The 21772-nt window shown below is 39.0% G+C and overlaps 1 protein-coding gene across 3 annotated transcripts in view; it reads right to left on the bottom strand.

The window, feature by feature from the left end:
* Nucleotides 1-21772, bottom strand: part of KDM6A (lysine demethylase 6A) — a 291991-nt gene that overhangs the window by 116916 nt on the left and 153303 nt on the right. For all 3 annotated transcript variants that reach the window (XM_067545160.1, XM_067545157.1, XM_067545159.1), the window contains exon 6: nucleotides 9564-9684. In XM_067545160.1, coding sequence (XP_067401261.1) covers nucleotides 9564-9684 — 121 coding nt within the window. The remainder of the gene's footprint in view (nucleotides 1-9563; nucleotides 9685-21772) is intronic.

Raw genomic sequence — 21772 nt, 5'->3', positions numbered from 1 at the left:
AGGCAACAGTAGCTGTTATTAATGAAGTAAGAAAATTCAAAACTAAATTCCAAGGTAAGTGATGCACTCACCCTCTTTTAAAGATAGTTGTAAACTACAAGGTTATCACTCTCATAACGTCTCTATAGAATTGGACTCTCATGAATGATATTATAACAAGGGTACATAGTACACTGGACTTTTACTTAGAAATATCTATGACCATCTTAAAATCAAACAATTAAGAAACCAACTATAGTGCTACAATGTCAAGATACATTATAAAGACTAGTGCTGCACCACCCAATTACAAGGACACTCTCTAAGCCATACATAAATGGAGCAGACATTCTCACTGCATTCTGTCAATTTCATCCATGCATACAGATAGTTGCCAAAAATTAAGTCATCTCAGCATTAATTATAAACCCTAGTTTATCATACCAGCTTCATGAATAGTTTTGAACAATTCAATTAAAAAAAGAACATAGAAAACATTGAACACACGACTTCCAAAATAAAATGAAAATGTTAGACCAAAACATTAATATTAGCTTATTAATTTGACTTGCCTGTTTTCTTTCCTAAGGCTCAGCAGTGATAGAGAAGTTAAAATCTCCTCTCACTTGCATTGTAATACAGGTTGTGTGCCCCAGAGACATCCTTTAGTCTGTTACCATAGCAATACTAAGCAGGCAACTTAAAAATAACTTAAATGAAATTAATCAAAAGGTCTATTTTACATTACATTTTTTCTGATGAAAAAAGATGTACAGACCTGTGTATTTAGGCCTATACAAGGGCCTATATTTTGCACCGACACTATCATCACCAATTAATGTTAAACATAAAACAGAAAGATAGAGATTTGCTTTCACCTTGTAATGCTATTATACAAAATAAACAGATCTAAAATGAAATGTTTGACACTTATTTGGTGGTGACTTTTCAGCATGGTTATGATAGTGAGACCCAGTGAGAGAAAACAGATAACTGCATAAGTAGATCTGCCCATTTCAACTCTACACAGTGAAACAGCAGGAATATCTCACAAATACTCCTAAATCACTAAACAGAAAAAAACCCAAACACATTACCTGGTTCTTTACAATTTCAAATTCCACATCATCACCTCAAATATTCCAAAATTTAATCCATTTCTGACTGCACCATTTAACAAATCACATTGTAAAGCTACAGATAATCCAGAACATGTATACGGATTTTATAGAAAAACAACAAAGCACTTGTACAAAACAATTATTGCAAAGCTGCATACACAAAACCAACAATCTTTCAAGCACATAAACACACATGAACCACCCTACACCTCTAGCTAGGTTAAAATAAACAACACATAGCCTCCTTTCAGGTCGTCAAAACAGACAAAAAATAATCATGCATACTAATAAATGAAGCTCATCAGCTAAAAACAATCCTCAAGTTACTACCAGCAGCACCACAAATGATAAAACATCGTGTTAATTTCCAACTTCCATTTCTGCAACAAACAGAAGCAGCTAGAAAACATCTGCACCTCACACAAATATTGCGGTACTGAAGCTGGCTACTGCTGTGTGAAATAGTTGTTATGCAGGAGAGGCCGCTGCAGTTCAGAGACAACATACAATACCTCAAGGCAGACAGCAGTCTATAGAAATTTAAATCCTGAATAAGAGGATTTACCTAGAAGGCACTGTTCTGAATGTTAAAAAATATCTTTTCAAGTGCTACAGCTGAAGTCATGAAATAGCTTGATTTGTAGCAATTTATCAGAAGACCATTTTGTTTCCTTTAGAGTCCTTGACTTGCCTATGTAATTGTGGTAACAATTTCTGATGTAACCTTTCTGAGAAATTTAAAGTACAGTACTTACGTATGCACTCAATTACTGAATGTATTAAACCCAGTCACAAAATAAAAATAATTCATCATAGAATTAAAAATAATTTAAAACATTCCATTCATTCTTATTACTAGAAATATGTATATTACAGACACACCGAATCACTGATTCTCTTAAAATGTATTTATTGTCCTGATTTACACATCTTTAATTTAAAGTGGCCAAATAAAATGATTTTTGTGATTTCTTTAATCCATTAAACAAAAACCAACAAATACAAAACGTAACACTGGCCAAACTTACTGCAATGTATTTGATCATATTTGAGTAATTTGTAAATAAAAACCTTTGATGTTTTAAAATGGTGATTTTAAGTACTTTTCTTCTCTCTCTAGGGTGATGTAACAAGTTTTCCTACTTGACAGTTGTACATTTATTTAGCACACTAAGCAAGCCATCATTTGGAAGCTGACATTTCTGACATGAACTTACCACCAGGGAAAGCTTGATCCCAGCTCAGTACAATTTTGTCAGAGATAGCTTTTTCTGACTGTATGACCTAGGTGTGATGTGTATGTTCCTTAGAGCCGTCTTTGTTCAGATAACTAGGACACAGTAAACCTTGCGTAATCAAAGTGTTGGCACACAGCCAAGGCATCACAGACCACGCATATGGGGGGGAGGGTTTTGAAAAGGATAACGTGCAGCATGTGCTGCCAGATCAACTCATTACTCTGCTCTCCAGGGTCCTCCAAAGTTGGAATTAATTTCATGTTTTGAAGAAAGAGGCTTGTGAGGCATAAACACTGTTTCTTTCACCCCACATTGTACAATCAAAACACCAGAAATTGGCTATGTGAATAAGAAAAAAGAAAAGTGCTAAAGACAGAATCAACAAATGTCATATAATTACATAATCTGAATGAGATCAATCTGTTCAGAAGAATCATTTGCTCAGACCAACCACAGTTGTAAAATCTTACTCAAGTAACAAGACTTATTAAGATTTTCACTGGTCAGAAGACGGTTTAATCACCTCTTTTCAAGCAATCTCTTAAATAGTGCAATGTAATGTTTGTCACAACCATATCTGAGTACTCATGTTGGCTACAAGTCTGAACATGGCAAGACATTAAACCTTCAGTTGTACAGCATCTCAGAGTTTAGTTGTTTTTAAACTACAGTCCAAAAGACTACCAGAGTACAGAAAATGAAGGTGGGTGATTTGAGGGCCTGTCTTCATTGCAGTATTAGTTCAATTTTCTGTACTGGAGTTAACTCCTTTCAAGTTAACCAACTCTGGTGCAAGCAGTCACACTGCAAAACTACATTCAAGTAGCACAAAGCAGAGTAGCTAAGTCCCCACTCTATTACCACAGAAGCATCAGCAGCCTTCGACTTTCAATCCACACCCCCTCACAGGTCAAAAAGCACCACCCAGCTGGAGCTAGAGATCTTTGTGTGTACATGAGAATTGGGTAGGGACAACACTAAACATATACTTTGAACTAACACTGCAGAGATGACAAGTCATGAAATGTGAATTACTGTATTAAATAATCTAGCATGAAGCTAAGGTCTACAGACTGAAAAAAATGGAGTGCCACTGATATTCACTAGCCTGAATGTTTAAAGATTTTGAATCACACTTATTTTTCTTTTAAAAAAAATCAGAAGCACAGCATGTCAAATAAACCAATTTTTAGCAATTTATTCCTTTGTAATTATAGGATGCATTGACTAGAATATTTTCTGTATTACACTTTAGTTTTTCTTTACAGGAGGTAAATAGCAAGCTGAGTAAAGAACACTGAATGGGAGAAAAATATCCTTAATGTAGCAGATTCAACGATCCATAATAAAAAAAAGGGGGCTCTATGAACTCCAGCTGTTGATTCAATTACAAAGTTTCCTATCTTAAATAATTATGATTTACAGTACATCATATCAAAGAATGTATGTGTATATCACACAGATAACTAAAACCTGTCAAGTTGTGTAAGAGAGAGAGAACATTTTGATTTGCAACCCTTATTTTCTGTCTACCTACAATTTTTTAAAAACAATCTTTTGACTGATTTTGCCATGCTTGGGCTTCTGCTCACAGAATCCTGTTTTTTGGCGGAGGGAGAGTTGCAGAAGGGGGTAAGAGACTCTTTAGACTGAGACAGCCACCTGAACAGCTAAAGATTCATTTACATGTTTTGTTCATCTTTTTTTAAACTATTTTATATGTTTTCCAAATAGTTCCAGAGAAATAGGATTACAGTGAAATATTTCATACTAATGAGTTTAAACAGTCACGACTAAGACTTTAAATGCAGTTGAGCTATTTCAACCATCTTTTTCTTTTTCAATAAAAAATATGAATTTAAGAACTTTAAACTTGGCATATTTACAGCTCTTAATAATTAATATTTTAACCATATTTGAAAAATAAATGGGGTGAAACAACATTTTGAAGCTTGAAAATAGCCCAAATTTCTTAACTTAAAAAAGATGACACAGAGCCATGATGCTACACATCTTCACTCATGCATTTTTGATTCAATAATGAGACTCCCTAATTTTTCAATTCATTAACTTCACAGTAGTTTATAAGTTAAAAACTCAAATAATGATACTACAGATACTAAAACATAGCCAAAAATTTAAAAAAATTATAAGTATCACAGTAAGTTGTATAAGTGATGGGATAGTGGTTGATTGCTTCAAAGCAGATACCTTTACATGTATGTATATAAGATTTTAAATGATTGTACTGAGTCCCTGTATTTTTTTTTTAAAAAGACTAGTAAGATTGAAACTCAAACCCTTTAGCAGGTCCCCTTCTCCCCTCCACAATTTGGTTTAGCTCATAATTGTTAGCACTTCCTCATGGTTTATTCAAGCAGGTGTTCTCTTATAGCTCTATGGCTAGAAATATTACCTACACCAACACACATTCAGTGCTTCGAAAGTAGGAGGATAACCCATTAGACTTGGGAATGGAGAGGGATAGGAGTTGTAGATGCATGTGTTACTAGGGATGAAGAGCTGTTACGGTGCCAGGAGGCCCCTTTCAACCGGAAAAGAAGGGAAGCTAAACAAAGAAGGTGGATGAGAACTGTAGCTATCTCTCCCACAAACTGGTTTTCCAACCTGCATGTAACTGGGCAGGAGTTCTGTTTACACAGTGCTCATTGGCTCTGTCTTTTGTAGATAGTAAAAGCACCAAATGAGGTTGTGTGGTTGATGTCTTCTAAATGTCTTCTATTGTCATTAGTGGGAAGCAAGGTTTCTACTAATGAGGGAGTTGGAATGGTGTGTGCAAAACCATTAATTTCTGCTGAATATGTGGTTTAAATACATTTTTAAATACATTTAAAAATAAATACAATTTTAAATAATTTTTCTACTCCTTTTGTTTGTGACAATAACCTACTGAATGTGAATTGACACAGTACTGACTTCTCCAATCTGCAGATGGATAGCTAGAGTGTCTGTATACTGCAGCTCATAGCTTTCCCAGAGACAGAGTCCTACCAATCCTGGGAGAGAGTATTTTTCCAGCCTGATTATGATCAGGTCCAGATACTTTGTGTCAAGGCCTCCTGCATTCAGTGGCACTCCACTGTGGCAGGCTAGAAATGCCACAGCAGCTTTATATATATTAAGAAATAGATGATTTAATTGACTAAATATGAAATTGAATATTACAATCAACACAGGATCCCTAGTGTTATTTGTTTTAGTCGCTGGGAACAGGACCATTCGGGGAGGTTTGATAAGCTATGGAATGATTTAGGAATGTGCAGTAAATATTAGCTGGTTGTTTTTGCTGAAGCGATCAATAATAAAGTAATGACCTTTAAATAGTTCACAGAGTTTAAGGCCAAATCATCTAGTTTGACCTCCTGTATGCCACAAACCACTAAAGCATTAGTCATCATTATACTTGAGAATTAGAACCCCATTGTGATGAACAGGAAGCTCTTGCCTCTCAGATACATCTGAAGACAACATTGCACCAGTTTTCCCGATGTTTGTCAGAGGAATATTTTCTTTACAACCATAAGGGATAGAAACATTTAAAAAATGTAAGCTTAAAGTTTAGAGCAAAATTCTACAATTACGGAATACTGTGCCAAATTCTGGGCCACAATATCACAGAGTACAAAGGGTCCTAATTATAATTTGCCAGTCTGAACTCTGGCAATGTTAAGTCAATGTGAAAGTAATGATTTTTAAAAGCATTCTAAAGAGGGCTGATTTCATGCTTGTTAAAGAGTACCACTCTAGTAATTATCTTTATAATCTGAAATCTTAAAATAGTAAAAATTATTTTTATGTTTAAAACTGCTTACATAAAATATAGATGATTTATGTTAATGTTCTAAAATTGTGTGCAAATCATGGAAAACATTGACCTTCATTCCTCCTTTCCTCTTTGCCTCAAGACTCCTACTGACAATGACTCATCTGTTGGCATTAAAAGACTATTACTTTATTTTTAGCCATTACAGACTTGAACACAAAAGTTTAAATACCATCAAAAACTATTATGCTATTTCAGATTACATTAACAGAACTGTGCTACAATTTGTGGGGTCCCAAATAGCCAGAAGAGATCATAATATGGAGAGTTGTCTTCCCTTCCTGCCACACTATCGAACAGGAAGACTGAACTAAATAAATGAGTGCTATGTCAACACACGGCCCCAGGCAATTGTTCTTTCTTAAGGGCAGCTCTGTTAATCTTGAACAATCATCTGAAGCTGGCTACATCTTATTACTCATAACTGTCCTTTAAGGTCCAGAATCTGTGTACCAATGTCCTCACAATCTAAGTCAAACTAATTCCAATATTCCATGATATGAGTAACTCATCTGCCATCTGTCCCTCCTGAAAGGTGGATTGTTCACTGTCTATAAAACCTCCTACCCTACCTCTTGGTTAAGATTCTTTGGGAGACTATCACCACTCTACTTTCTTCATCCTTCTTACTTTGTGCTCTCCATTTAGGGATTTATTTTCTGACATGTGGGGCCTCTAACCACAACTGTGTGTGAAACTGCAGAGGTTCTTTGAGTATGACCAGATGGACTCACTGCACAAAAGCGACTGTAACTTGTCTGTAACTATACAAACATAGTATGCAGAAGTCTAGTTTAATACAGCATCAGTACTGACATTTTGTTCAATCAAAACAATTTTAACCCTCTTCTGCTGTTCATTGTATGGTCACACAACAGCTTATATATACATATACATAATGTACATTAAATGTATATATAGTATACATTATATAGCTGTATATTACACATTATATACATGTATATTATACAAAGTGATATGCACACAATGACTAAAAGCAAGATTTAAACACCTAAGGATGCACACAGATGCCTGGTGAGATTTTCAAAAGCATCTAGACACACAACTTCCATTGAGTTTAAAGGCAACTAAGCACTTTCTGATGAGGCATTAGAAACAGAAAATTTGATCTAAAGAGAATCCTAATGGTCAGAAATGTTTTTGTTTAGCCAAATTACAATGGATTAAAAATACTTAGGACAAATGCATATTTTTAAACCAAGGTTTTTTAAAGCAACTATCTCCCAATGTTATAGGGGCACTGTGCACACATGAAAAACTTGTCTCACTCCATTTGATATCTGAATGCAGCATGTGATAGACAATAGTGCTCTAAGGAACCTCTGACTCATTCCAGGTATATGAATATTTATCACTGAAATGAAGAAAATTATTAGCAAGATTGCCAACTGTAAAACCAGGGCAACTGATTTTTCATCAGGATATCTTTGTCCAAGAAGTTTGACTTAACTTCTGAGTATGTTACAACAGAAAATACTGAAGTAATGTATCAGTCAGGAAACTACAATCTTTATGCTCCCAAGTCTATCACCCTATTTAGTTTCACATTTTAAGAACAGCCAATACTAAAAGAATGCAAAATATGAAGAAAAATAAGCAGTTTTTCAAACAATATAGCAGTATAACATCAGTTACCTATGTCACAATTTTCAGAATCAGCTTTGTTACGTATCAACTTTCCTTGTTACATCACAGCTAGATTCAGTGATAGAACTATATCAGACGGCTCAATGGTAAGAGTTTAATTTCCAATTTCTATATATAAACAGCTTTATTTTTCTAAAAGTGAGATGCTCAAATTTTTCCCACTGCATAATTAAAGAAAATTTAATACTTCCCTGTAAATTAATTATTATGCTTTTTCTGTGCTCAAATAATTCCTTTAAAAAACCCTCCAGTCTCCACTTCCTTTTCAGGCCTACACTCATAGGATCCAATGGCATATGCATGTCACAAATACAAAGGAACACAGCAAAGTGGCACAGTATTCAAATCTACCCATAATCTGCCAAATCTCAACATTCCTTTCCCAACCCTGCTTTGCCACACACACCCATACCTTCTCCCTCTAAACAAAGCTAACCACTCTGCCTGAAGCTCATAAGCTGGGACTTGTTCTTTGGACAGGAAATTGAAAGCTGGTTGAAGAAATGTTTCTGGGTATTACAAAGGCTGAGGCAGAAGTGCTCCTCTGAACAATGCTCTACATCCTTTTTTGATGATGTGCTTCAGATGACATGCAGAATGCAGATCTGAAGGAAAGTAAACTGGCAGAAAGTGGAAAGGAAAGCAATTCTCTTACATTCCTGGTGCCTGATTATTTTTTCTTATTGGGTTTAGGGGAGTTGAATTACAGAGTACAGAATGAGATAAAAGAACAGATGTGTAGAATCAAGAGGGTTTAATATACAGAAAGATAACTCTAAAATCACACTTCATGTTCAAATATTTCTTGCCTTGCAGTGTGGATTTCATTACATAACATGAAGTTCCTCTAAAAAATACTTCCTTCTTCCAGGACAGGTGGATTTAAGGTTACGGGTTTGTACTAGAGTCAGCCAAAGGGAATAGACTGGGAAAAGGAAGAATGGGGGAGAGCAAGAGCAAACAAGATACATTATATGTAAAGAGAGAAATTATAGAAGGAAACCAGAGAATGAGGCAGGAGGGAGGAGAAGAAATGGAAGGAAACAAAAAAAAAAAATCATAAACTGGACGCAGAAGTTGGGGGGAGTATTTTACACTAGGTAACAGTTTTTAATTGGTCAGACAGCAATTTTTTTCCTTAGGAGGTCATTCAGGCACTAGGAAGTTGAAGAGTAATAAGGAGTAGGAGTGCAAGGGTAATAATGTGTTATCAGGTACAACAATAACAAAATAAAAAGAAGAGGAACTAATTTTATTTTGAATAAATACTTCCTGACTGCACCAATTCCTAAAACATTTTCTCTTTGTTTTCAATGGAGGAGACTGAAAGCAGGAGGGAAAGATCTCTTGAACTCCAAAATACCAATTTTAGGCTCTCCTTTACCATCCTCTCTTCACCTCCCTTCTATACCCTTCCCTCCCCCACAGTGTACTATTTTTGTTAGAACACTAACCCAAATATTTATACATTCAATTTAAACTACTCCAGTGCCAGTGCCTACCTACAGCTTTGTCAGGCTTTTAATTTGGCACTTAAACCCATCTACCCTTAACCCCTCTGACTGTATACTTACTAAAATATTGTGTACAAGTATACTTCTACTTTAAAAATTACAATGCTACTAATGTAAATTTAATAGATTACTTGCAGTTTAAAAATGCAATGCAATTTGCAATAATTGCCAAACAGAATTTAAGAATTTTAAAACCTACCTTTACACTAGACTCATAGTCTGTATTCACTTTGAACATAAGCCCAAGTCGCAAATGAATTTCCTTGGCTCGACAAAAGCTGGGATCAACATAAAGCACCTCCTGAAATGCTTTAATCGCCCTGGAAAAACAAACATTAAAAAATTGCAACATTTTATGCAATGTTACTTTATAATCAGTGCATATTATTTATTTATATTACAAAGTAAAAAATTAAAAGCAGAAAATTGTTATGGGTAAACACATCAAGATCAATTTTATGTAGAAAGATGGTAACCACTTTTTTTGTGTAATAGTTTTCAGTGTTTACTTAAAGTGTTAAGAAGAATTGATAACAAAATTATTACAAATTTTAGAACAATGTGTATATTGTCTGCTCCACCTCTGCCTCTGCTCCTGGCTGGGTACAGCAACCTGGGAGCAGAAGCCGCTTGTTAGAGTAGGAAGACAGAACCATGATTAAAAAAAGTTGAGGTGTGACCACCACCACTTTCAGCTGCCTCAGGCATCCTCACTTACTGCCCCCCACAAACACACTCCACCAACTACTCAGTTGCCTAAGTAGTCAACTACTGCCAACCGTTCTCTCCAGCATCAACTCCCTTACCTCCAGTTGCCCAAGCATGCTTCTACACCTTTGCCCTCCCCCCCTGCCACTGCCTAACACATGGACAGTGTGGGAGGAGCAGGATCCTCTTTCTCTTTTCCATCCTATCCTTACTTGCTTCTGCTATTCCAGAAGGAGGAGGAGGGTGAGAAGGAGGTTCTGATTGTACTTCCTCATCCTTCCCACACCTGCTCCCACTAATGTTGGAAGGCAAAAATCAGTTTGTAAGAAACGTCATTTGAAGCTACACAAAGCTTGGCAGCTACAGAAACACAAATTCAGGGTATTTTTTCCTCGACTATTTTCATTCACAAGACCAGTCTACCTTAGTCAGAGATGGTAAACAGCAGAAAAACTGCACACAAGCAATTCTACTTGCAAAACCCTTCAGTTAAGATATTCCTAGCTGCCTTTTAGCCAAGAAGTAGCTCACTATGATTCTTGGTTGCAGTGTTATTGTAGCCGTGTTGGTCGGAGGATTTGAGAGAGACAAGGTAAGTGAAGTCTTCTACTGAACCAACTTCTGTTGGTGAAAAAGCAAGCTCGAAAGCTTGTCTCTTCCACGAACTGAAGTTGGTTCAGTAAAAGATATTACCTCATCCACCTGGTCTCTCCCTCTGTTGTCATCAATCCTGCCCCTGGCATACTATAACCCTACATAGACTAGGGAAAAATTATGTTTTATCTAACTTGTTTAAATGTGTTTTATCTAATATATTATCTAGCATGTTAAAACACCATTAAGCAATTGGTGTAGATAGAGTCCAACACCTTTAACAAGGTTTTAGCTGGCAACTGTAAAAAGCTCTGTAGAAAAAAAACTGTACAAGGTTCCCTGCTACTTTTCCTAGTCTAGACAAGGCCTGTATGAGCTTTTATCATATCAGTACTCACCTGAGAAACCCCTTAGCCAAAATAATGATAAATGAAGTTTGCTCACAACACTAGCAAAAATGTACTCTAATTCACCCCAGGGTACAGGTTCACACTATACAGGCATTTTTACCACTGCCTCATTTAATCCTGGATTGGCGCTGCCTGAGTGGGCACCGATGAATTATATACTTATATATTGTTCAACCTGTCTTATGCAGTTAGTCATATTACGTACATACATTAAAATCAAAAACATGTATTTCATTATCAACATTCCCCATATAAAACTATGTGTACTTTCAATAGAGGAAAACTATCAGAATTAGAATACCAAAACTTTTACTTTCCATTGCCTTTTGGTTTGTGAATATACACACAATTATATGCAAAAAACCTACATTAAAAGAACATTTGTGTGCTTGACTTTGCAATTTTAACGTTAGGAAATATCAGAACTAAGGCTGCCTGTGCAACCTTCATTTGGCCCTCCTGTGCATGCATAGTGATACAGTCTTTAATTACATAATCACATGCTATTTTTCTCCCCCAGGAACCTGCCTCATCAGTGCATAAGACGGACCTGTTCTAGAGATCAGAGCTGTGTAATGAAGGAAGCCATTCTCTGTAGGATCCCTGCCTCATTTGTTGCAGAAGCTGGAAGATGTGTAGTAAATGAGGCAAGTGTCTGCAGGAAGAGAAAAGACAGTCTCATGGTTAAGACTGATGCCATCCTGAAGAATTGGGTTCTATCCCTGCCTCTTCCATAGAGAGTTCCCATATGATATTAGGCAAGTCACGTAAGCCAAACTTTTCACAGGTAGTCACTATTGGGTGTTCCTCATTTTCCGGGTGATCGACTTCAGTTTCTGGTGTTCAATTTGCAAAAGTACTGAGCACTCACAGCTGCAATGGAAGCCAATGGGATCTGTGCTTTGAATATATGAAGTACTATAGAATGCTAAATCCTCTGAAAAAAATCAAGTCAAGGTGTCTTAAATTGGGCACCTAAAATTACTTTACACACCTTGTTCAGCAACAATGGTTCTTTGAGATATGTATCCCTACGGGTGCTGCACTGTAGATTTGTCTGTGTCCCTTCTGCACTGCTGATTGGAGAACTTCATTAGCAGTGTCCATTAGGCCTGCATATGCGCTATTTCTCCCCGTGCTGTGCCACAAGGCTAGCCAGTGCTCGTGGGCTAGCCGTCCTCAGTTCCTTCTCTACTGCAGTCATAGCGAGAACTCCGAAGTAGAGGGGAAAAGTGCAGGTAATGGAGTACCCACAGGGGGACACAACTTGAAGAACCATCATTACGGCACAAGGTGAGTAACTTCGAGTAGTGTCTCTATAGGTGCTCCACTATAGTTGACTCCCGAGCAGTACCCCCTTTGGAGCACTAATACATCCGAGTCAGGTTAGTCATAGATGATAGTACTGTAGAGCCAACGATGACATCAAAAGCAGAGTCCCCGGTGATTGTATAATCTTCTGCAAAGATGTGGACTGACGTCCATGTCGCCGCTCTGCAGATCTCTGAGATGAGGACATTCTTAAACAAGGTGACAGATGATGAGATCAATCTCATGGAATGCAAGGTAGCACTGTCTGATGTAATTTGAGAACCACTTGGAGTCTTTGAGCTGATATTGCTGATCCCTTAGATCTTTCTGCCACAGAGAGAAATAGTCTAGGGGACTTCCTGAAGATCTTTGTCCTATCGAATAGGATGCAAGAGCTCTCCTAACATCTAGGTATACAGTATGGCCTCCCTATTGTCTCAGTGAGGCTCAAGGAAAGTGAATAGAGGGTTCACGTGAAACGAGGAGGTCACTTTAGGGATGAACCTTAGATGCGGCCTAAGTGTAAACTTGTCAGGTAAGAATTCTGTATACAGGGGATGCACCATCAGAGCTACTATTTTCCCTATTCTTCTAGCCAAGGTAACTGCAATCAGAAAAAACATTTTCATCTATAGGTATGATAGCGAACAGGTGACCATGGGTTCGAAATTGGATCTAGTCAGCCCTTTCAATACTTGGTTTAGGTCCCACAAAGGGGTAGGAAGTCGAGGTTGAGGGAAGAGGTTTGTTATTCTCTTAAGGAACCTTGTAGTGGTCAGGTGCGACAGTACTGAGAACCCTTCTATGGGCTGATGAAATGCTGTAATAGCTGCTGAGGAATCCTGAGAAACCTCAGGGATAACCCCGATTTTTAAGGGTCCAGGGATATTCCAGAATATGTTGAAGAAATGCTAACATTGGAGAGATTTGATGGGACATGCACCAAATCTGAAACCTGAACCACTTCTGCAAGTAAGTGTGTTGTGTGGAGGACTTTCTACTGTGTAGTAGAACCTCTTGTACTTCCTTTGAGCATGAGACCAATCACATGGGACCAATCAAAATTATGTGAGCTCTGTCTCTCTATCTTCAGAAAGACACGAGATGAAGGGAAGACAAAGATGGTTCTTGTTCCACAGGAGGAGGAGGGCATCGCTCAGAAAGTGCTGTCCAATCCCCACCATGTAACACTTCTTGTTCTGGTAAGTGGCAAACAGATCTGTGGACAGAGTTCCCCACCGTGTGAATAAGTCATGAAGTACTGATGGGTGCATCTCCCACTCCTGCAGGAATGTGTGACTGAGCTTGTCCACTATTGTGTTTTGCATGCCCAGGAGGTAAGCTGCGGACAAGGTGATGTTGTGAGAGATACAGCAAGTCCACAGTTTCATTGCCTCCGTGCAAAGAGAGGGCGATCTGACTCCCTCTTGATGGTTGATATAATACATGCAGGCTTTATTGTCCGTTAGGATCTTTAGAAGCAATTCTGTTAATAGCGGGAGGAAATGGGCACAGACGTTCCTGACCGCTCTCAACTCGAGAAAACTGATATGAAGGGATATCTCCACAGGTGACCATTTGCCTTGTGCTGTAAGGCCATTTAAATGCATGCCTCATCCTATGAGCAATGTGTCAGTGGTAAGGAGTGATAAAGATAGTGCCTGAAGAAAGGGGATCCCTTTGCTTCTTCCATCAATCCAGGAAGTTCCTGATCATGGTGGAGAGTGACAGGGGTTTGTCCAGACTGTCCCTGTTAGGACTGTAAACTGAGCCAAACCACAGCTGTAGCCATTCCATGTGCAGTCTGGTGTGCAAAATCACCACCGTGCTAGCTGTAATATGCACCAGCAGCTGTGCAGTAAATAAGGTCTGGGACCACACGCTGAACAATGAGGAGCACATAAAATATTGCTTTGTGCACTGCATGAGGCAGGCATTTCCTAACTTTTGAATGACTGACTTTGCAACCTATATATTATTTTAACAGTGAGCCAAAAACCCAAGAAAATTAAACTGGAAAAAGAAATTTTCATCATGTTGCACCATATTGACACATGGGTGACCAACAGGGTTGGAACCTTTAGATTTACCGCACAGATAGCTGCCATTTGAGCTAATGGCAAATACAGAATAATACATTACTGCTATGTGGACCAGCATATGAAAGGGATTGCACACTGTGCCAGTGAGTTTCACAGATATTTCCTGGCAGCAAAGGAATGGTGAGACTCAGGGATGTGGGTTCCAGGCTCTCATGGGGAGTGTGCTTTAATGGGCACAGATTCTTCTGCCTATTCGCCCCAAACTTTACTTTTCCTTCCCTATCCCCTCCAATCCATCCCCATCCCAGTCCTGTTTCTTCCCCAACGTCTTATTCTTCATCCTAGTCCCACTCATCCCAAGGACACACTCCACTTTTCAGACTTCTACCCTCAATACACTCTCCTAGTTTCATTTCTCTGGATTCCCTGTCCCAGCCTCCTCCCCCAACTCTCAGTTTCCATGTTCAGCCATTTCCAGTTCCCTTCCCACACACCCCTACCTGTTTTTCTCTTCCTGAGCCTTTACTAGTCCCCTCCCAATTCAAATCTCCCTCCCCAGACCCCTTGCTCTAATCTTTATCCAACCAGTTCTAGTCATTCCCCCATCCTCCAGTTCCTTGTCGGATCCATCTCCGTCATCCAAAACTGTAGTGATTCCTACTCCCAGACCCTCATCAAATCTCAGCCTTGCCCAGCTCCACCTACACTGGCTTCCAGTCCCCACTGCCCTATTTTCCTTCCTGTCTCCCAGACCTGTTCCCCTTTCCCAGCCAGTCCCAGTTTCCCTTCTCCATCCCAACAACCTCCAGTTCTAGTCTATCCCCCCACCCCAACTCCCCAGGTCTGACTCTTGTTCCCTCTGCATTCGCGTCTGTAGCAAAGGGGTGTGGCCTCCCTCTGAGATTGACAAAGAGGAACTGCCACTCAACACCCCGAGGGCGAGCCCAGGGACACCACGCCCACTGCACCAGAAACAGAAGGGCAGGGCCAAGACAGGAAGAGGAAGTATAAAGGGCACACCCTACATCTCAGCTGGAGAAGGAGAGCGGCCGGAGAAGGATGTCTCTTCCCTGGTGCTGGGATCCAAGCCTGACTGCTGCCCTGTGGAGGAGCTGACAGAGCTGCCTACTAGCTGGAGCTCAGAGGACCCGCCAGAGCTACCTGGCCTCTGTGAGCTAAAGGAGCTATCTGACCCCTGTGACCTGGAAGAGCTGCCTGATGTCGGCGACATCAAGGCCTGCTGGGGCTACCCCTTGCGTGTACCCCAAGGAAGTGGACAACGACCTGGACCACAAGTACATGGGCACAGGGGTGGAGGAAGTAGCCCAGAGATAGTCAACCTCAGTCCAGCTGCGCTCAAGCCTGAGCACTATTCAGTGAATTTCAGCTGCAGCCCTGCTGACCCAGTGGTGGGATGCCCCGCCACTGTTAAGGCCCTGGGCTGGGACGCGGTGGAGTTGGGAGGACCCATGTCCCCCTGCCCCCTCGCCACCCCAATGCTGGGGTGATTGCCCCTCAGCCTGCGAGGCCTTGATAGGCTGTAGCCGTCTCACTTTGCCTGCCCCGGCCTGACCGAGGGCTAGAGATTCCTGTGCCTGCCCCACCCTGACCAAGGGCGCAGCCAATAAACTATATAGAGAGCTAATCCCCAATTTTCAGCTCACTCACATAGGTTCAGTTGAGAGGGGGTGTGGCCTCCCTCTGACACTGACAAGGAGGGATGGGCCACCCTCTACAACAGGGGTGTCAAACGTACGGCCCGCGAACCTTTTTGATCCGGCCCACGTCCGGCCAGTTTTTTGAGACGTGCTGCCGCCCAAAGTGAGGGCATTGCAGCTTTAAGGGATTTCTCTGCCTATAGCATTGCTGGTTTAAGAGTCCGTGAAATGTCTTAAAGCAGTGATGCCGGACGCAGAGAAATCCCTTAAAGCGGCAATGCACTCAGTCCAGCAACACAGTCCCCTGCGAAATCCTGCCGCCGAAAAGGGGAAGATTGCCCTAATTTTTCAACGGAGGGTATTGCATGGCCCCTGTGAAGTGCAGTTTATGAAAATTTGGCCCGTCACCATCAACGAGTTTGACACCCCTGATCTACAGAGTCAAACAGCTTCCTCCTCCACACTGCCTGAGCACCAATAGAAGGACAGTGAATGCAAAGAAGACAGGCTCTCTGCTCTCAGTTCCAGTGCCCGGCCCTATCCCAGGTTGGAGAAGCCATGGGTTGGAAGGACCATGCTCAGTAGCTCTGAGGGAATGAGGCATGTGCAGTCCTGTCATACGCAGGAGTTGTGAGTAGATGGAGCATACTCAGCTGCTCTGTGGAATGGCTCATGCAGAGCATGATCAAATGAAGGAGGCTGTGAATGGCTCGAACATGTCCTGTGAACACGGAATCTTCAGAGATTTTAGCTGTTACAACTGAAGAAGTCTCCATTGAGCATGTGCAAACTGGGATTTTTCAAAGCCTTATAGTTTAGCCAAGTATAAATGGATTTCCACAGGAACAGCAGAAGGCACATTCCTGACCCAAAGGGCAACCCGTGCCAAATTTCAAGCCCCTACTCTAAAGCACGGGTGCGTGAGAGCTTTTCAAAGAAAGGTTACAAGAATTTTTTAGCACTGCAAAACATATTTTCCCTGGCCTCACTTGGAAATAGTTGACCATTTTGGTTGAAATTTCCAAGGGGGCTGGGGGAACCTGAGGCAGACACCCAATATAGAAAATTTCAGTCCAAACATATAAAATTTAGCAAAATTATAAGCAACTAAAACCAGGGTCTTATAATGGGAAGTGTTGGGCAACCTTTATAGACAGTAATAATAACCCTGTCTATCTCATTCTATTCTTAGTGCTAGCAAAGGAACACATCACTATATATTGTTTAACTAAATCTACCTGGTTATTCCCTTGAAGCCATAAGAATATACTGTTTTTTATTACTGGTTTAATAAGTGTGTTTGTCAGAATTGCGCTTACTTAAACAACTGTCTTACTCCAGTAAGGAATACTGGTTAAAATATTTGTTTAAATAAAAAAGATCAAACATTACTAATGCTACCAGTTAGAAAACAAGGTTACTTACCAGTAACTGTTGTTCTTCGAGATGTGTTGCTCATATCCATTCCAAACCCACCCCCCGTCCCCACTGTCGGAGTTGGCAGAAAGAAGGGACTGGGGACACGCGGGGCCAGCAGCGCCCTTTATACCGCGATATGAGCGCGGCACTCCAGGGGGCGCCTGAGCTGGCCCTGCGGGGCTTGCTAGGGAAAAAGGTTCCGGGAATCTGTGCACTGGGCGCGCACACACCTACACTGGAATGCATATGAGCAATCACTCCAAGATAGAACTAACAACTTTGGGAACAACAAAACAACAAGATTAAATACAGATATAGTTCAATTCAACTAGATGACTATGGAATTTATTTCTCCTCTGTTTTACTTACCGAATTACAGGTTTTATTAATATGATGCACAGGGCTTTAAGAGCTATTGAAAACAATGAGAGTCATGAAGCTAAATTCCTATTCACATACTTGTCAACATACCCATCTGAAGTATAAATTTATTACACTTTTAGTCTACTGCAGTGTTTTAAGTTTACAGACTTTTAGATTCCTTTAAACAAAGTATTAGCAGTAAAAGGGAACTCTCTCCAATCCAATGAAGTATTCACCAAAATAAATACTGTAAACCAAAGGTTAAGTTGGTAAAATGATTCTTCAGAGATTATTACAAATAATTAGAAGTTACATAAAGTGGTGTAAAGTCTTGTTAGAAATGTATTTTTTATAACATTAAGTATAGTGTAAAAGGGATATGCCCAATTTAAATTGAGGGTAAGGTGTGCTGAAGCTCACTGTCTGCACTGTACCAAATGGTTTAGCATTATTACACAGCTCCTTATGAGTGTTATAATTTGTTTTAAATTATTGTTCCAAATCTAAATTAAGAATGGCTTGTGTGTACCACACTGTTATATGAATATCGGGGAGATACATATACATCCTATCATAATGGATTTTCCTCATCCCAAAATTTATATATAGCATGAATGTTTTAAAATTTTGACCTCTACATTATAGCCAGGGCACTAGCATCAGCTATAGTGTAGGCTGCCAAATAGTTCCCTTTCCAAAAGCCTCCATGCTACCACCACCCGTTTTTATATAGTTAAAGATTTTTTTTTGAAGATAAAAGTAAAAAATATCTTCTCCACTACAAAAAAATTTACAACTTCTTTTGCTCAAATATAGTGCTGAAAGCACTGATAGCAGAAAGTCCAAATTTGGCAAAGTGACAGGATTCATTAATGTGAAATGCCTTTTAATATTTCAGTGGAAATTAATTTTGATTTAAGCAGTTAACGAGCTTTTAGGAAAAAAATGTGCTTCACCCATTTGAAATAAGCTTTGTTTTTAACTCTACCAGTACCTTTAAAGAACAATCTGTCAGCTTTTCTAAAAGGCACAATGTGATACACATGTGGGCATGGCTATATATTTTAAAAAATAACTCAAAGTTTACTCAAGATTTTCATATTGAATGAGGCAGGGGGTTCATAGGAGGATGGCTCATTTAATGCAATGTTAAGTTGTGCATTAAATGCAAGAGAGAATTATGTCTCATTTAACATGTATAGAAATGTGTGGTAAACTATAAACCCTGCACATAAAGGTTTGTGCTCACCACACTGAAATAAAGAATGCAGGTGAACACTCATGAGGAAAGGGGCCATTGGCTTAGAATGTAACTAGTGTACATTGGACAATAGTGGAGTTTAGTGAAAGTGCCCAATTATGGAGTTTTTTCCTTCTTAAACTTTAAATGTATCAAAAACTAAAAGTTAAGAATGCATATGTAAGCACATAAAAGCTAGGAAATTCCTGAGACAAGGTTGCACATTCAATTTCAACTCTCCTCCCTCATGAATTACAACACAGATTAATTATATGATCGTATGCAAATATCTCAAATATAAATGTCCAGAAAATCTGACATGCCTAACTTAAAGTTAAAAGTACATATCAGTAACTTCACAGTTAAAAACATTACAGGACTGTTGTAATTATCTCCAAAATAAGCTTTATAAACCCAGAAATTCAGAGTTCTGTATTTCTTTTTATCCTCATAATTTAAAGTGTGGTTCCATGTCTTATTTAATTTAGATCTTCCAAGGCTTACACTAACTATGAAATTAATTTATTCATGGGATTTTCTATAGAAGTCCATCAATGTAGTATCTGAGCCTCACAAACATCAATTTATCTTCACTATTCCTCTGAGATAGAGTATCATCACTTTACAGACAGGGAAGTGAGCCACAGGCAGATTTAAGTAGAAATCTGCAACATTCTCCACTAATTTTAGAATGATTGCACCACATATTGACATATCTAGAACACAGTTGTAGAGAGTATTAGCTTTTTTGTAGTACTTTTAAATGAATGTAGAGGCCTTTGAACACATACTTAACTCTCAATATCTGAGGTAGGTGGATAATTATTATCCCTATTTTACAGATAGGCAAACAGAGAGAAAGACTATGACTTGCCTAAGGCCACACAGTGAATCAGTGAAAGAAAGATTAGAACCTGAGATTGCTTGACTCCCAATCCTGTGCTCATCTGTCCAAACCATACATTTCTTACTATCAGAGCAGCTGAACAACCACAACTTCCACTGACTTCAACTGCTATTATGAATGCTCAACTTTTGGCAAAATCAGACCCAAAGTGTTTCAAATTGGGAATATAGAAAATAAGGGACAGAAAATTAGTAGCCACATGCAAATTTAAACAAAAACTTTAAAAAAATTAATTCATTTTCTGAAATTTGCCTACATTCAAAACTAAAAGTATATTTAAAGTAAATTCTGCTTTGAGAACCAACTAAAATGGCTTCATTGGTTCCCATTTTTGTTCTCTCAATGATTTTTTATCAAACATGCTGAGTTTACTAATGAAATATTTTCCTACATACAAACTTAACCTGGAACTAGAGTTAAGTTGCATTCTTTCCATTTCATGTATCTAACATAATAAAGATTATGTAGACCAAATTAGACCCTTTTGTCTGCAATTTATGCACTCAACAGGTTTGCCAAGGGGAAACTGATTAGAATTCAGTAAACTTAGAAACTAGATTTTAGTGATATACAAGAATTAGAATCCAACTCATTCGTAGCTGTGTTCTGTAGGACTAAGAGAAATTGAAAAACAATACACTTAACAAGTATAAGTGGCATATTACTCAATGCTTTTAAAATAGGGGATTCAAAAATATATATACTATATATATAAAATCAAGACAAGCCAGGAAAGAGATGGTGAAATGACTTCTTTTGTATTCTGTGTATTATCTATAACCAGTCACGGTTAGAGACATACTGCAGGCAACTCAACATGATCACAAGATCAGTATGACCAAAGGCAAATGACCTAGTAGTATCGGCATTAATATTCAAACTTCAGTGCTATGAGTCATCTAACACCACTAGATCAGTTTCTATCCCATACCAAGATTGGTATTCAGAATTGTGGGTCAAGGAGACTTGAAGCTTCTAGATATTTGGTTGTCTTGCCTGAAAGCTTCTCCATGATTTAACCAAAAGTGGAAGATTAGATGTTAGAGGATAGCCAAATTGTTGTCAAATATGGGTTGCCTGCATGAAGATCACACAAAGCTTCCTTAGGAGACGCTGGCATGCTGGCTTTCCTAAAGTAGGAGATAATAATTTTAACCACCAATCAACCAAACTCTTCCATGCTGACCTTGGTTAGCAATAGACTTTGCTCTTCCCCACAGGCCTTCAAAAGACAGGAAGACATCAGTGACAAGAAGGACACTGGTCCAAACGGTTCCCAACTCCTCCAAACTTACCAAAAGACAACTTTGACCCAGATTTTTTAAGGTATTTAGGTGCTGCTGCACTCAATGTTTCAATGCCTAACTGATTAAGTAGCCCAAGTCATTTTTTCAGAAAGGAATTAGGCACTTAGGCGGGGTTTAACCTTTGTTGTCTCGGGATAACAAATCAGCACCCACAGTACAGCAGACTTCTCCTGAATCTTCTTTATTTGATTCATAAACTAAGAGGAAATTTCCTCAAAAATTGAATGGACTCGACACAGTAGCCAACAAAAGCTATTCATCACCACATGAATCTGGCGAGAGACTTTGCTGACACTATGGTAGAGGCAAAGAACCTCTGGTTTATCTCCTGCACTGCAATAAATAAAGAAACCAAACATTCTTTCTGATATAAGCTCCAGCCCAAGACTTTCCCCATCAGTGCTCTAGCTATCTTTTTACCTACCTTGTTTATAAAATAAGGTGGCCAA

The sequence above is a fragment of the Emydura macquarii genome, unplaced genomic scaffold, assembly GCF_026122565.2.
Source record: "Emydura macquarii macquarii isolate MOO-44397 ecotype Brisbane River unplaced genomic scaffold, CSIRO-AGI_Emac_v2 contig_1043, whole genome shotgun sequence".
NCBI lineage: Eukaryota > Metazoa > Chordata > Testudines > Chelidae > Emydura > Emydura macquarii.
Note: the sequence above shows the minus strand (reverse complement) of the source record. Positions and strands in the feature narration are given on the sequence as shown.